Source organism: Sapajus apella, unplaced genomic scaffold (genome assembly GCF_009761245.1).
Source record: "Sapajus apella isolate SASKATOON/1434 unplaced genomic scaffold, GSC_monkey_1.0 scaffold24, whole genome shotgun sequence".
Lineage (NCBI taxonomy): Eukaryota > Metazoa > Chordata > Mammalia > Primates > Cebidae > Sapajus > Sapajus apella.
In genome coordinates, this window is record NW_022436964.1 from 15,107,825 (window position 1) to 15,125,651 (window position 17,827).

At 37.0% G+C, this 17,827-nt stretch overlaps 1 protein-coding gene across 4 annotated transcripts in view; it reads left to right on the forward strand.

Moving 5' to 3' along the window:
• The first annotated feature begins 217 nt into the window (after positions 1-217).
• PTAR1 (protein prenyltransferase alpha subunit repeat containing 1) overlaps positions 218-17,827 on the forward strand; it is a 49,960-nt gene continuing 32,350 nt past the window's right edge. For 3 of the 4 annotated variants that reach the window (XM_032290937.1, XM_032290939.1, XM_032290940.1), the window contains exons 1-2: positions 218-376; positions 9,043-9,212. In XM_032290937.1, the coding sequence (XP_032146828.1) occupies positions 291-376; positions 9,043-9,212 (256 nt within the window). In that variant the 5' untranslated portion in view covers positions 218-290. The remainder of the gene's footprint in view (positions 377-9,042; positions 9,213-17,827) is intronic. The other variant, XM_032290936.1, reaches the window with a different exon arrangement.

Genomic DNA, 17,827 nt, shown 5'->3' on the forward strand with positions numbered 1-17,827 from the left:
AATAACAAAATCGGCAGCCTGAGAGAACTTTGCAAACAAATGTGCAGCGTCTTTTCTGACGCTTAGAAACTCGTTACCCGCGCCGAGGCAAACTCCTCCACTCCCTGAGATGTCTTCTAGCCAGCGCCACGCCCAGGCCGCCGGCTGGCTGACCCGGAAGTGCTCGGCGGCGGCCGCGGCGGCGGGGGCGCGGTCAAGCCGGCGCACCCGCGCGCGCGCTCCCCGCGGAACTCCCGCCGGCGGCCCGGCTCTTGCGGAGGCGCGCCCGAACCGCCGCGGCCGCCGCCAACATGGCCGAGACCAACGAGGAAGTGGCAGTGCTGGTGCAGCGGGTGGTGAAGGACATCACTAACGCCTTCAGGAGGAACCCGCACATGTGAGTCGCACGCCTCCGCTGCCTCCGAGGGTCGTCGGGAGCGGGCGGGGGCGGGGCCAAGCGTCCAGCCGACCTCGGGCAGCTGGCGGACTGCGGGTCCTGGCCCACGCGCCCTTCTAGGGAGGAGGCAGAGCCGTGTCGGGCGGGATCATTGTCGGCCGCCGCGGGCCCGGCTTTCCGCTACCGGAACGCGCTCGCGGACGAGTCCCTAGAAGTGACCTCGCAAAATCAAAACGGAACGACTTTCTCCCTCCCCACCTTTTCCTAGGAGTTCACGAAACTCCAAAGACTTCACCCATAGGTCCACATCCTACCTCTGTTTAAGGTACACGGGCGCACACACAACAGTGTGGGTCCGTGTCTGCCTTGTAAACACAACTCTTGAGATTCATCCCGGACGTTGGCAAGAGGGGTTAACCGATCCTCTTAATGAGCCCCACACCCCTCAGTTTACTAACTAAAGGTGGTTTGAGGATGCTTTTGACTTTCGCCTTACTTGCCACCAAATTGTAAAGTGACTCCGATAAAACACTCTGTTTTGAAGGTGAACAGAGCATTCTCTAGCGAAGCTTCTATGGGCGCAGTGTGGAGTCTGGGATAAAGCAAATGAAACCGCGACACTTTTTAGCATAAGCGGATTTATAGTTAAAATGAGCATGTTAACTCGTTCTTATCCCAGCACTGCTGCCCTCTTTAACGGGACACTGCAGGACTGACACATGTATCTCTTCCCTTTTACTTGAAGTACTCTAGGAAGATACCACAAGAGTCTACTCTTTGTAACACTTCGCTTTTAACGTAAGGAGTGGAAAAGCTATTGAGAGAGATCTACATTACACGAAGTTGTAGGGAAGAAGCAACAATGTAGCTCCTTTCCCATGCCTCTTCCGCCTCAAAGGGAAGAAACGTAGTATCCAGTTTTGCATAACTTTCACTTTATCCAGTTGTTTTTGGAGTTTATTTTTACTTTTATTTTTCAGACTGGAACGCATGCTTTTTTTTTTTTTTTTTTTTTTTGTTAAGTATTCTAACCGGTTCAGCTTTTCTGCCTAAAAAGCTTGCCAGACTTGTATCTTACCAAAGTGTTCTTTTCCTCCAAGGTGATGATTGTAAAAGAGTTAAGAAGCCCTCGGATGCCTTGCTCCCTTGTGGCACACAATTGGAAACGCGCAACTGTGCCTCATTAAAAACAAAACACTGCTGGCCTCAAAACACCTGCCACCTCTGACAGCATCCACTTCCCTTCCCCTTATGACTGCTGCCTTTTTCAAAATGAGAGTGTTTGGAATGATTTCCTGGCAGTATCCATAGTGGTTGCTGAGCCTTCTAAAGAATGCTTTGATGCCTTGCTGTATATCAGCCCTTCGATTTCTTTTTGAGAATGGGAGCCTTAGTGCAAGTAAGAGACAACCTCAAATAAATAAAGTTGGACAAAGGAAGAGTGTATTTTCTCATCACTGGTATTATTTTTCTAGAAGAAATTACTGCAGAGATTAGAACTCTAATAAAAAATGGAGTAATCATCTTAGTTTCCCTTCTCTTTTAGACTACTAAAAGAGCATCATTATATTTGAAGACACCAAGATTGAATGTTCATTGGCTTGGCAGGTTAACACAGTGCAGTTTGGAACATGTCCCAATTCTTGTGGATCACATTTATGGAAACTCTTGAAGGACTTTAATGCCCTTCCTTAATTCTTTTTCTACTGTAAAACCTCATTAATATATTCTAAATGTATAATTATTTATAAGAATTTGGGTCATTTGAGATATAAAACTTTGAGATAAGTTGGATATTTGGAATAATGTAAGATTTGTAATATAGGTCTTCAACATTTAAATAGCTTATCTCAATGTTTAATACTAGTCATCAGCTATGTTTTAGTATATATTCCCCACAATAAAACTATCTTCAATAATATTACTATGCATCTTTTTAAGTGCCTTATAATTTGGGCTTTTCAAAATTGCCTGCACTTTCTTCCCTTAATTTAGCCCTTTTACTCCCAAAATAAAGAGGCTGTGGGGTTTTTTTGTGTGTTTTTTTGTTTTTTGTTTTTGTTTTTTTGTTAAAGGCATTGTTTATCTGTAACGTTTGTATCTAACTTTACTGTATCTAATTGCACTTTCAGTATTGTGAGAGTTTTTCATTCTTTTTGTTTTCCTTCTCCAAACTCAAGATAGATTGTAATTTTATTAGTCAACATCTTCATTAAATACTATGACTTTGTTTACGTAGAAATATTTAGCCAGAAGGTGTTGAGGATGCAGTGGTGAGATGTGGATTTTGTTACTGTATGATGTGAATAGGTACCTTCTCTCAGCCTCAGTTTCCTCTTGATCTTGTGAGGCTGATAAGAAAACAGGAGAATCACCTCAGGCAGTGGTACTTAATTGCCACTAAGTAAATATTAGGCTTACCCTGAATCTCTGTGTTCCTAACCAGAAATATATTGGCCAAATGATTGGTGAATATGAAGCACTTTGTAAACTGGATAATACTATACAAATGTTTGTATGGTTGACTATTAGATAATCATATTGGATTCTTTGAAACTGAAAACTTGACTTAGGGGTAGTCTTTAACTTAGTATATAGACCCTGTGCTAATGTAGAAGACATCAGTTTGCAATGTAAATAGTCATGTTAAAATTATCTTGTCTAGCAAGTTATTGTTTTTTCTATTAAATATTTATTGAACTCTCACTATTTGTAAGGTGTTGTAGGTACCATCTTTACTGTGTGAAATATTAGTTTAAAATACAGTTCTTGTACTCAAGGCACTAAGGGAGATGTCTGTAATGGTGGAAATTTTCTATGTCTGTGCTGTTCAGTATGGTAGCCAGTAGCCATTGTAGCTATTGAGCACTTGAAATGTGCCTCATGTGAAGAGGAACTGAATTTTAAATTTTATTTAATTTTAATTGATTTGTGCATAGAGTCTCCATGTGCCCAGTGACTGCTGTGTTTCACAGTGCAGGTGTAGATGAGACCTAAGACCTATTGCATGAACAGTAAATTCCCCCCACAAAGTAGTTTATGGTAAAGATTAGATGGCAGCATGGTGAGCAAGTGCTATGGGAGTCTAATAGAAGTGGAGGGGAGGCTGATTATGTCTGGGATAGGGTTCTCGGCAGAGGTGGGTTATAAGCTGAATATTGAAGTCTGGATGGGATTTGTAGTCTCAGAGGGAGCCAGAGACCTTCACAGGGAGCAGTGAATTGACCTAAAGAAGCAAAATGTGACTGAGAAGGTACAGTAGGGCCAGATTATGGAAGTCCTTGACTCTCATTTAATTTCTTTCATTCCATTCATACATTCCACAAAAGAGTACCTCTGTTTGTTAGGCACAATGCTGGTCTCTGGGTATACAGGGTTAAAAGCTAGGTGGTTTAATGAACAAACCATACATGGCCCCTGTCCTAATGGAACTTTAGATAGTCAACATACGGATTATGAAAAGAGTCAGAAAAAGTAAGAAGCGTGCTTAGAATAATAACAAGGAGGCCTGATTTAGATGAGAAGGTCAAGATAATTCTTTTTGAGGCCATAGCATTTAAACTCAGTGAGACATGAGAAGTGAAGAAGAGTTGCTCAGGGATGTATACTTCTAAGGCAATGGGTAGACCCCAGTGAAAATTTTTTGGTAAAGAATAATGAAAGATAGTTTTAGACTGCCTGCAAGGTAAACTGAAGAATAAAAAACCAGAGTCTTCTGGGCTTCTTATACTTGATTTTTATTTATTTATTTAAATAGTGCAGTATCATTGTAAAAATTTGGATTTAGATTTTTACAGTCTAAGCTGTCTAACTGAATTTCAATCTTGCCATTTATTAACTGACTAGACTTAGACAAGACTATTCATTTGTAAAATGGTATCAAAATTTCTACTTTATGAGATTATTGTGCAGAATAAAATAATATATGTAAAACCTAACCATCCATGGCAAATAACAAAACAATAAACAGTAGTGATTTGTGTAGCTTTTTCTAAATAAGGTCGGAAATATAATTTCAGTGAAACATGAAGTTGATGGTCTTTGGAATTAATGAGAAAGCCTATGAGGTTTCTGATATATCTAAATCATCAGTAGAATTTTAATTATCAATATGCAAGGGTCAGTTCCTTTAGATATTTTACTAGCTTTCCTTTTTGGTCATGCTGGAAAAAATTCCAGTCCTTTTGCGGGGGTGGGGGAAGAATAAAACTGAAGTAACTACTATTTAGATTTAAAATGTTTTCACCATTTCCTGAATCCTTGGACTGTTTCCTGTTTGGTTGCTCTACATTACAGGATTCAGTTTTAGTATTTGGGTACCATCCATCTCTCCCAGAAGGTAAGCTGGTTGATACAACTTTTGTGGATAATAAGTGGCTCTATTCTAGTTGATGGTGTTTCTGAAAAGAACAGACAGGAGAAGCTGTCTAAACATGAGAAACAAAGTCAATATCAGTGTTACATGAACTTTGAACATCATCTGGAAGCCTATGAATGGATCCCCATTGTGAAGTGAGGTGCTCAAAGCGATGTATCATACTGTGTGTGATCTTAAGTAAATGTGCTGGTTCATTCCATGTTGCTCTGCCTTTGGAGCAGCCTGTGATGAAGGTAACCTAAATAATGAGCATGATTAGAACTTGATTGCTGTCCCAAACCGTCATGTCTTTAAAAATCTTATGATCTTCTTAGTAATGCAGGTACTTGAACACCTTGTTAAATACCAGGAATGTAAATGGCCAGAAACCTAACAAAGTAAAAGAGTGTAATTTATTGGTAGTGAAAGAATGTAAACATTTCTCTCATAAGACTATTTTGTTAAGAAATAACTAGAAATATGTTTGATATTTATAGCATATTCATTGCAACCATTAAAAAATATCAAAATTGATTATGTGGGAAAATGTTTAATGTGAATTGCTCAGTTTTTTTCCCAAAGGATTATAGAATATGTTCAATATGATCTCACTTTTTGAAAATAGGGAAAAAAAAGGATGTATACCCAGCTGGGCACAGTGTCACCTGTAATCCAAACACTTCAGGAGGCTGAGGTAGGAGGATCACTTGAGGCCAGGAGTTTGAGACCAGCCCAATCAACATAGTAGGACTCCATCTCTACCACAAAAAAAAAAAAAAAAAAAAAGACTTTTAGTTTGTTTTTCCCTATGTTTCCCAATGTTTCTTGAGTATGGAATTAGAATTTAAATTGCCAGAGAAATAGAAAGAATTGATCTAAATCCTGTTTTGCTCTTCATTCTAGTGTCAAGGGTTAGAGGCTAAGTATTAATTTAGCCACTAGCAATATGACGTTAGGTAATCCTTATAAACCTCACTGAGCTTCAGTTTCCTCATCGGATAAAATGACAGAGGAATGTAGTCCTTTCCAACTTTAAAATGATTCTGGAAAGAATCCCGTTGGAAATTGGCTGGAAAAAAGTGGACTGTGACCTAAGGGACGAGGCACAGAAGTCTGAAGTCAAGCATACTATTATTTGGAAGCTTACTGACTTATCTGTCTTTACAAAGTACATGTTACGCTTTTTAGGAAGCAGCATAACACTGTATTTTAGGGTTACATAACTTGACAAAGGCTTAAATTCTTTGCCTCGGCTTTCCGTTATCTATTAACCAACGAACTCTACTGGTAGACTAAAGGCTCTTAAATGAATTAATGGTACTGTCTTTCATCTTGCTTAACACTTTGTAGTTTCCCACATTCTTCACATGACATTATTTCTTTTCCAGAACAAGTGGGGAAGATATTATTCCTATATTTCAGATGAGGATACTGATGGCAAGTGACTTATCAAATTCGCATTGCCTGTCAGTAGATAGAATGGAAACTAACTAGAACTCTGGACTTCCAATCAAGTACTTTTGTCTCCACACCCTACTACCTCTTTTCATGTGTTTTGTACCCCTAATGCTTTACTCTGTTTAAGACTGTTTTTATTCTCCTTACATGAAAATAGCTGCTAGGTTTCTCAGTCATAAAATTTGAAAGCTGGGTAAGATCTAGCCCATTTTACAAACGAGGAAACTGAAGTCTATAGAAACCAAAATGACATATTGATATGTATGTGCATGTGTGTGTGTATGTCTGTATATTTCCATCCAGGTGTTGGACACATGCTGTTTTCAGTATACTTTATTAGAAGAAAATCAGAGATAATGTTCTCTTAGAGGGTCAAGAAATGAAAACTATTAATTTGAATATTATCATTGAAGTACAAGGATAATCAGCCTGTCAGGAAGCAGTTATTTGGCACCTGCTAAGTCCAAGCCATTTTTATTTTATAAAGTATTTCTTGAAAGAACAGCCAGTCAAAGCAGTGTGTTTTTCAATTGTGCAGATGGCTCTTTCCTGTAGTTTAGATACCAAATTATTAGTTGGGCATTTTAAACCCAGTTTAATTAGTGAGCAAGACAGGTTTTTACATTGTGAGTTTAACTATAAAAAAGTAAAAAATTTCCCCCCAAAACAAACCGTACCCAGAAACAGGAGTCTTTTATTCTTGTTACTATAACATTTATGTTGTTGACTCTTGCAGTTCTTTGAAGTATTGTAAGTAGGTTATTATAGCTCAGAGAACGGAATTCCCTGAAGTGATCACATCGTGTTTATTATTTAGTTTTACTTAGTTTATTTTTTAATATTCTTCATGTAGTAAAACACAAACATCAGAAAATACTAGAGATTCAGTCGTATATTAGTCAAATATAGCTAGATATGGCTAGGGGTCATAATGAATTAGATAGATTTCAGGTTAATATCACCAAATAGAGATCCAAAAAATGTATTTTGAAATACTGGGCATTGACCTCAGGTGCTCTTTCAGCATTTTCCATATTCTTCCTACAGGACTTTATTTATATTAAGTGGGTAGCATTTTATTAGGGAAATTGATACAGTTCCCCAGCAAGACTTTAGCTCTTTGAAGTCTGAGACCAATTGCTTTATTCTTTTTGAATTTAGAACCTCACAAAGTACCTAGTACATTGTTAGGTCATCAGAAAAATGATAATATTGATATAGTATATCAAAACACCTTTGAGTCAACTGAACCAACTGTAAGGACAAAAACCTATAGATCCTACAATGTACTTGAGGGTTAAATTAGCTTGAAAAAATTGTTTATGACTTGCAACCCCTAAGATACCCTTTTTTTTTTTTTTGATAAACCGCTGGGTCGCTAATGAAGTGATCAGTGGAAAGTAAATTACCTCTAAGCTATCCAGTTTCATTTCCAGGAGGGTTTTATTTTAAATCCACAGCCTCCTACCAGTTTGTGATAGTTGCCCAGCAAAAAGACAGGGTGTTTCTCATACTCTGTAATTGAACCAGTTTCCCCTTTTTTGGGTCTGTCAAACCACTGTGTGCTTGGTAAGGGAATGCCAGGGATATAATAGATAATGTCTCACACAAACTCTGAAAACCAGTTCATTATTCTACTTTTTAAAGACATGTTTTAAATATCTATATAGACACTCTAAAAATACTTATTTCAACTGCTCTTACTGTTAAAAAGTTTCTTGTTATTCATTGATTAAACAGAGGACATTCTGTTTGAAAAGGATGCTTTGTGTAGGCAATAATTATAACTTCCTTTATAGTTGAAAGGCATGTGAGTGTGTTTTGCAAAAATTTTTTATGTTTGCTGGTTCATTTACTAAGTAAGTCAAATGCCCTACATATTGTTTGTTAAATCTCTACCTTTAATGCAAATTTTCAGCCTAAATTGAGGTGGATTGAGGGATATAGATGCTAGCACAGACGAAAATGATTGAATTCTGAAATGTATTTTATGTTTTAACATTTATTTGGGTGGTTTTTTAATTCAGGAAACTATAAAGAAGAAAAAATGGCCCAAAATCTCACTGATAAAATAACTTTTGTTGTTGTTGTTGTTGATACTTTGTTTCTGGACCACATGCATTTATTAGCAGGCAGGCATAAACACATTTGTTGACGTTTTAAAAATAGAAATACATTGAAGTTGCTAGATAATTGAAACTGTGTAAAAATAAAATCCTTCCTTAACACCTTTCTCTCTTCAAAAATTTCTTGTTATCCTTCCAAGAAACTTTTTAATGCATCTGTATATCTTCTAAAAAAATTATACAAAGGCTTTGTGCTGTACACTGTGTTCAGCATTTTGCTTTTTTTTTTTTTTTTTCATTTAATATATCTTGGCAGCTTTTTTTATATCAACATATGCAGATCTACCTCATTGTTTTTTAATGGCTTGATTATGTGGATGGGCCATATTTATTTTACTAGTTTTATCTTGATAAACATTTAGATTGTTTTTAGTTTTGTTATAACATTGCAGTGACCGTCTGATTCATGTATTTTGGCATAGGATAATTTCTGGGCGGTTGAATTGCTGGATCAAAGGGTATGTTCATTCAAAATTTTGAAAGAGATTTTTAAGTTGCCGTCCAAAGGCACGACCAGTTTTCACTCCTGACAACAGAGAGTACAGCATACTGGTTTACCATATTCTTGTCACTGTTAACATCTGCCAATCCCAGTAAGTGAGCTAAATAATATTTTTAAGGAAGAAGGAAATATGTGAGGTTTTAAAAATATTCTGAAATTAGAAACATGTTGAAAAGGTTAGAATTCTTATTTTTAATTCTTTTCTTATGTTTTACATATTAAGAGATGAAATTGGCCTGATCCCATGTCCTGAAGCTAGGTATAACCGGAGTCCCATAGTCCTTGTTGAAAACAAACTGGGTGTGGAGAGCTGGTGTGTGAAGTTCCTTTTACCATATGTCCACAACAAGCTCCTTTTGTACAGAACAAGAAAGCAGTGGCTGAACAGAGATGGTGAGTATGAATCATATTTTCTTCCTTTGGTTTTTAGAAGTGACATGGCATGTATTAGGTACAGTCCTTGTCTGAGTCTTTGCATTTCTGGATTCTAGTTCTGGCTCTTCCACTCACTGTCGCAGTAGGTGCTAACCTTTCTGTCACGTGAGTAGTTGGGACTCACTTGGACAAATTTTACAACCACAGTGATTATATGGAAGGCCTCAAGCAGAATTTCACTGTACTTCTGGTAACCAAAACAGTTCAAATTTTATCTGTTTATGTATTGGGGTCATAAGAGATTTTATTTGAAGGGAAAAAAAAATCTGAATGTCTCTGAGGAAGACTCTAGTCCCTACAGGCTCAGTCTCTGGTTTCCAATCCTTCAGTATTTTATAAGCAGCAGAACTCATTTTCAAAGCAGTCCAAATGAGATAATGTAGGCATGATGTTATAGGTATGTTGTGGACCAGCCCAGTGATTTATGATGTGCCATTCCACTGCAAGTCCCAATTGAGCTCTGGCCCTTTGTGTCCTGTTCCTGTGCTGAAATGAGCAAAACAAAACTATCCGGCATTCACTCCTTCCATTTCTCTCAGAGAGTTTTTTACTGCATCAGACAATCACTAATCATTCCATCTGGTCTCTTTTCTTGGTGTTCTGCCATATTAAGCCTTCATGTGCACAAATTCTGTTTTTTATTGTATGCTCACCTTAGGTATTTTTGGGAGAAGACTCATTTAAGACCATGTCCTTTACTGTTTTTGTAAAGCTTCTTCCCCTTCCCCCATATAGCAGTACCTTCAGAAGTGCTCAATATGCCTGGAGGCTGATTTTGAATAAAAACTTTGTTTCCTAGAGAATTTTAGTTGCCAGCCTGGTAGCCATTACCAAAGGTCTACTCATACCAGATGCTGTTTTGATTACTGTCAGGGATAAAACGATGAATAACCCTTATTCAAGAAGCTTACAGTTGAGTGACAAACAATCTCTTTGGGGGTGAGAGATGTAGAGAAGAGTGTTGCCAAATGTATGACCTACTGATTTCCTTGAATTTCCCTCAGCGCTATCTGTAACCTACTGTCATTAATAGGTTAATAACACTTTTCCCTTTTGAGAGCACAGAAAAGGACTCTGATTTCAAGGTTTAATGAGCAGTGGTTTCTATTTTCTGTTTGACTGTTTAACTCAGTCCTTTGATATATATTTCCTTATTAGAAGGCTGTGCCTAAGTTTAGCCATAGCCCAAGTTTATGGCATAAACTTTAAGGCATAGGTTTAGGTGTAAACTTAAAGGTAAGCAAGTTTATCTGTTAGACCCTCTTTAATTCTGCATTCCATTGCCATGCTATAGTTTTCAGTAACATTGAGGTAAAAAGTAACACCATAAGACTCCATTAAGTTATTTTTTGCCAAACAAAGCTCTGGTGTTTATATTCTGGTGCACAGAAATATATAATCAAACCAATGTATAACTAAATTTAGTTGGGGGATAAAATGATTATCTTATAGAAAAGAAACAATTTTTAAAAAGTGAAAGGCTATAGTTCCCCATTTATGTATGCTAGCTCAACCTACCTTCTTCCTATGGTCTTCCAGGTCCTCTCCACTTCTCTGTTTTGTTCTTCTGGGCACTGTATTGCAGGCCTTTCTGTATCTTCTTACCACATAGTTTTTGTTTTAATAGGCTCAAGAGGAACCTTGCAGAAGATCAAATGGTTAAGCTCACTCACACGAATAGTTTTGAATTCAGATGCAACTGATGCATGTGTCCAAAAGCAGCTTTTGATTTGATTCTAACCTATATCCTCATGGAAGCAGTTTTCTATTTCACTATTTTGGGGTGGGGGCATGGGGATAGCATAGTTTTGTATGGTATCATGTACCACTCAGGTTATATGTTGTATTATCAGTAAATAGAAGGAAGTTAATTTTGGGTTTGACAGAAAAATATATCTGAAAATGCTGATAATAAAAGAGTATACTGCAAACTTATCAACTGAAGCAATTAGAGCACAGAGGTGAATCTTGCTAAGCAAAACATGTCAAAAATGTTAGGAAAAAGCAGCTATTTCACGAAAATGCTATACCTTTAAAATTGTTTGTTATAGAGAATATACATATTAGAAGACCCAAGTGAAGAAAGCTGACAATTTATGGGACAGTTTCCGAATGTTTGTCTGTATGACTAATCATGCCAGAATCCTAGGCATCCACCTAAAAATGTATTCTGTAACTGAAGGTGACCTTTACTCCTGAGATAGATTTTTTTCTTCATAACTAAACTAAATTCTTGTTTTCATTAACCTATTAAATTCTGTAGGCGTTTAGAAATTATTCCTGTTTCGTTAGAGATTGATTTTTTTTTTTTTTTTTTTTTTTTAAGTCTGCAATAGTAATACATTTGGTTTGGGAGAGAACCGATTCTATAATTCTGATGTTTGAGAAAACCGTAACAGATAGAAGAAGCAGGAGGAAAGACCACAGCATTGGAGTTCTTTCGGACAGAGCTCTCTTGCACAGTCTCTTCAGGTGTGCACTCCTGCCATCTGTTCTTGCTCCTCTCTTTTTCACAACCCCTACTTAGTCTATAACTGAGCTCTCTCTTTAAAAGCCATCTTCTGCTCTCCATTTCTTTGGCTGACCAGGCCTTCATTATTTCTCACCCAGACAAATGTTATTACCTTATAACGGGTCTACCCCATTTCCAGGCTCTTTTGTGACCCATGTCCGTCATGCCAGTAGCCAGTCATTTCAGACACGCTGAAACAGTTTGACAGATGTTTTTCTGAAATACGTTATGTGCTCATCTTATTTCATGATACCCACAGGGTCAACGTAGAGTTGAAACTACTTAGTATGATATTCAAGGCCCTTCACAGTCTGTTCCCAGTCTTTCCTCCACTTTATATTCAGCATCAGAGGTTGCAGATTCTCAGCCCCCAGGATGAAGCTTATCTAGATACATTTTGATGTGGCTTGTATACTGTCTTAAAAATTGCTTTTTATTAGTTGGATAAATCTGATTTCTGTATTCACTTGAAAAATCAGAAGATTGTTCCAGTTTATCATAGCCTTTTCAAGCCCTTGAGACACTGTGGCAGAGTGTTAGTTGACACTTCTTGTCAAATTTCCTTTGCTGCTTTTTTGACATTCATTTGAATACTAGAAGCATTTATGTTAGCAGCCATTTGATACATATGTTCATTGTGGCCACAAGCAGCATTCTTCCATTCTTTGTGTATACTACTGCCTTACTTCCATGCCTTTGCTGAGGCCAGGCACATGTCTTAAGACGGTATTAGTGTGGTTGCCAGCACATGCATGTGCATACACATACACACATTTAACACTGTGAAGCCTTTTTGACTACTTCAAGAAGTAATAATTATTCACTTCTCTGTTATGGGAGTCCTTTATTTAGATGGCTTGCATAATAGTATCCCTTGTCACATGGTATTTTAGCTGACTATTTAAACAACCGTTTCCCTGGCTGGAATGTGAGTTTATTAGGAAAAGGGATTATGGCTCATCTTTGTTTACCGAGCACCTTTATATGTTCAACAGACATTTGTCAAATGAGTAACAAGAGTTGGTAAGCAAGAGTTTTTAGCTTAGTCTAGCTATTGGTTCAGTGACTGTGTACAATAATGAACAAGTCCTCTCTGATGTTTACCATATAGCTTTACCTCAAGCCTCACTTCTTGTGGTAACCTGAGTGTATTTTGGAGGAAAAGAATAACTGATTCAAGTTGACCTTGGATTTATTTCTAGATGCATGAAAACCTTTCTCTGTTAAGAGTCAGTTGTCAAATCCAGTGACCATTACCAGGTGACTACTGGCCTTGGCCATTTCTAGAATGCAGTGAAGCAAGAAAACTATATTGATTTTTCTCCAACTTATGTAGCATCCTTTTATCTTTTCCTTGTTATAGGTGAAATTTAGCTGCTTTTCTATGTATAATGTGCCTGATTCATTTTCTCCCTGTGAGAAAATGATGATGGATTAGTCATGTAACGTGTGTAACAAAGGAACATACATTTATTTGCTGGTATGGGTGAAACTTCAGAGGAAATTTATATCATTGATGAAATTGAGAGAGTGAAATAGTTACAACTGTTGATTATACATTTTCTTCTTTAGGTCTTTGGTTCAGTCCTGACTTACAGAAGGCAAAGTAATTGCCTGTAGTATGGCAGAGTGAAAGAACATCTGTTTTGCAGGATGGCAGACCTGGATTTAAATCGAACTCGTCAGCACACTGAAGTCACTTAGCAATGACTTAGCAAATTACTTAACCTCTTTCTATTTCCACACCAAAAGAAGGAAATACTAATCAAGACCTCAAAGGGTTGTTGTAAGGATCTGATTCTTTAATTATGTCCAATACTTCTAATCTAGTTACTTCTAGTCCTTTCTCATTTCTGTCATTGCACTTTACCCTACCTTTTAAATCAAACTGGAATACTTACTGAAGGAAGTCTTGTCTGAACCTCAGTCCTGAAAGAGGAAGATTTAGCAGTTTGTGAAAGACAGAAGAGAAGGGCCTGTGGTTGTATGTGTTACTAGGTACCACTGATGATGGTCAAGGCTGTTGATATTTTAAATCCCAAAATTCAGAAAGTATCCCTCTGCTCAGCAGTCATTGCTTAGCCAGCTTAGGAAGTTCTTTTGCTCCCTCTGGAGGCATCCAGTCCTAATATCATTTGTGTAACTGGACTGGGAAATGGAGGCTTTGTAACAGGAATTCCATTAAGTGCTTATTATATGTCAGACTCTACTAACACTTCAAGGGTTTTAATCATATAATATATCCATCTTACATATGAGGAGAACACTAAGGCCTAGAGAGATTAAGTGATTTGCCCAAGAATTCCCAGTAAGTGATGGAGCTGAACCCAATAGCTGCTGTTGCTCTCTTAGGGAGAGACCTGCCAGTAGAGGAAACGTTGCTTTGATAAGCCTTCTTCTATCTTCACATAGCCATAAAATTAAAAGCAGGGACTTAAGTATTTGCTGTGTTTGTTAGTTTTTGCCTTGTGCTGCTGTACAGAAGTGCCATGGAGGATCATGGAGGATGGACTTCTTGTCTTAACTTACGATGGAGGGAGAAGGGGAATGTGTTAGAAGTACAAACAAATAGCAACTACCATTGGTCAGACACATTTTCTTTAATGTAGAAAGGGAGATTCCAAGGGACTAAACTAATTTACCTAGGTAAAATAATCACTTTTTGGAAAATTGTAGATATCAAAAGAAATTTCAGAGGCTTTCCCATCATTTACAAACTTCTCCATATAAATACTTGACTATGAAGGGTTTTTTTGTTATTGCTGCCTGTTTTACAAGTTTGGAAATTTAGACAGTTTTACTAAGGGAACAACCTCCTCTTTGTTCCAGACTTCCTTACTTATGTTGAAAATATTCATTTCTTGGTCAGTCAGTAGTGATGGCGTTTTGGTGAACAAAATTTACTGAATACTCACTGTGTGTTAAAAAGCTGTGGAGATGTAGAATGAATTTCATTGCTCACAACACTGTAAGGTTGAGGTTATTATCCTTGTGTCATGAGGTTCCAACAGGTTCGGTTATGTAGGTAGTCAGTGGAGAAGCTGGGATTCAAACCTAGGTAGTATGGCTTTAAGGAAGGCCTATCCTCTTACCACTCCTCTGTGCTGTGGTCAGACATGGAGCTGCTTTGGGGCAGGGACTGTGCTTACTTATCTTCAGCCAGCCCAGTACCTGGCTTATTGTAGATGATTACAAAATTTGTTGACTGAATGAATAATTTGAAGATGTATTTGGGAAGACCTGTGTACAAAAAATATATGGTCCAATTAAGAGGATATTTATATAAGTAACAAAAGTAAGAGACACATAAAACAGAGATGAGGCCAGGTGCAGTGTCTCATGCCTATAAATCCAGCATTATGGGAGGCTGAGGCGGGTGGATCACCTGAGCTCAGGAGTTCCAGACCACCCTGGGCAACATGGTAAAACCCTGCCTATATTAAAATACAAAAATTTAGCCAGGAATGGTGGCATGTACCTGTAGTCCCAGCTACTAGGAAGTCTGAGGCACGAGAATTGCTTGAGCCTGGGAGGCAGAGGTTGTAGTGAGCCTAGATCATGCCACTGCACTCCAACTTTGGCTATAGAGTGAGACTCCATCTCAAAGGAAAAAAAAAACAAAAAAAGAAAAAAGCTTTTTTTGCAGTTAGGTAGGTTAGGAAAGTCTTTAAATTTTGTTTGGTTAAATATTAGGAGATGGGAAGACATGAAGCCGAAAGAATAGGAAGCAGGTGAATCTGAATTATGTTCAGAGAAGACAAGGTAGGCAGGTAGGAGGTGTGTTCATAGGATAGTGGGGTTTGACTCAGTTGGAATGTAGCACGTAAAGGAAAGTAAAGGAAGTCCAGGCTGATCAGGAGATTGGGACCAGGTTTCAGAGGCTTCATTTCCTGGTACATTTTACCAGTACGTTGTGTTGTAGTCATGCTCTGGTATTCATAATCTGTTGGAGAGCAGACTATGTGTGAAGTTCCATGCATTTTTATCTTTGCTCATACTTTTTCCAGTATGGTAAGGTGGTACCATGGCCCCTTTATTTGTTTATAGTCTTTCATGTATAATTTCACTGAGAATTAATTGCAGCTTCTTTGGTGGGCCCAAAAATGTGGTTTATGTTCGACTTAATAATTATTTTGCCTTATATAATATTTGTTTATATAGTCTCTCCAACTTGAGGATAACTTAGAGGCAAAATTAAGTCTTATTTATCATTACATTCATTCTCTCAGTCCTAAGAGCCTACTTTAATACTTGCCTATAGTCAATACTTGGAATAGTTGTGGAATTAAATGAATAGTGATATAGAATATATTTCTTTTTATTGATAAACATTAAATTAGTGCCAAAAAGTACTAAAAGTAAAAAAAAAAAAAAAAAAAAAAAGGAGGTTAATTATTCTTCATAGGCATTTTGTATTGTAATGTATGTAATGACTTGGAGATCAAAATAAATGTGTGCTGATCCAATTATTGTTCATTTGAATTGAATATTCCAATATGCTCACAAGTAATGAAATCATGGGCCCCAAATAAGTGTTAATTTCCTATTAAGATAGAATAAAATAATTGATTTTGTTGTTAACTAGAATATTTTTAAATGACTGTTGGATATATTTATGTGTATTTGCTCTTGGATTTAAAAAAGTTTATATTTTACTTAAACACTGAAAATGTCCCCATTATTGTAGGCAGAAATTTTGTTTGCAGTGGAGTTGACTTGTTGGAAACAATTTTAATGTTGACTTGGCCACATGCTAATTGAGTGACCACGGGACAATTGTTTAAATTGCAAAATTTCAGTTTCCCTATCTGTAAAGTGGGATAAGAATATTTTGGATTGTGATTGTGAGAATATAGTGAAATAATATAAAATGAAGTGCTTACTACCATGCCTCATACACAGTAATGCTGAATAAATGGCAATAATTATTTTATTCCATGGCATTTAATAAGAGATTGGTAGGGTTACATTAATTTCATGCTGTGCCCCTAGATTGATAATCTTAATCCTAGAATTCTTTTCAGTTTTAGTAAGACAAGGACAATGTGTCTAAACTTTATTAATTTTTCACCTTTAAATACAGGCTTATGGCGCTTATTTGAATATATAGGAATTGTCAAGACCATGATAAATAAATAGCTAATGGATGTTAATAGCCAGTTCATAAGATGAACTATATGTAGTAAACAATGAAAATGTTCATATTAACAAATATAAATTCAAAGAAACTAATCGTTTTTTTTTAATCTGTCACATTCATTTTTAAAAATATATATAGGTCAGTTATAGGGATATAAGTACACTCATGTTTCTTTTGGCAGTATAAATAGATACAGCCCATTTGAAGGACAATTTGGAAATGCTTAGTAGGAGTCATACTGATTTTTATATTGTTTTGACATAGTAGTTCTGCTTCAGGAAATATATTCCAAGAAAATAGTCTACAAGACAAAAAATTTGTTTACAAATGTTTATAGTAGTATTATCTATAACATTAAAAACAAACAGAAACCAGCCTAAAGAGCAAGGTAATTGATCACATATTGGACTAAGGGATTGTAATGCAACTGATAAAAAGACATACTGTATAGGAGAATGCATATGATATAATACTTAGTGAAAAAATGGAACAAAGTTTTGCATTTATCATTGCTATAACTATGTAAAAATATGTGCAAGAAAGGATAACTTTTGCAGGAGAATCTAAATGAATTATGTTAAGTGGGTTGGATTCTGAGTCATTTTTTTTTCCTTTTGAAAATTTGCATTCACAGTTAATACTTGAGATATTTGTGGAGTTAAGTGAATAGTGGCATAGAAATTATGTTTCTTGGCAAGGCATGGTGGCTCACGCCTGTAATCTCAGCAGTTTGGGAGGCTGAGGTGGGCAGATCATGAGGTCAGGGGATCGAGACCATCCTAGCCAACATGGTGAAACCCCCTCTCTACTGAAAAATACAAAAAAATTAGCTGGGCATGGTGGTGCATGCCTGTAGTCCTTGGTAAATATTAAATTAGTACCAAAAAGTACTAAAAAAAAAAAAGTGAAGAGATTAGACTA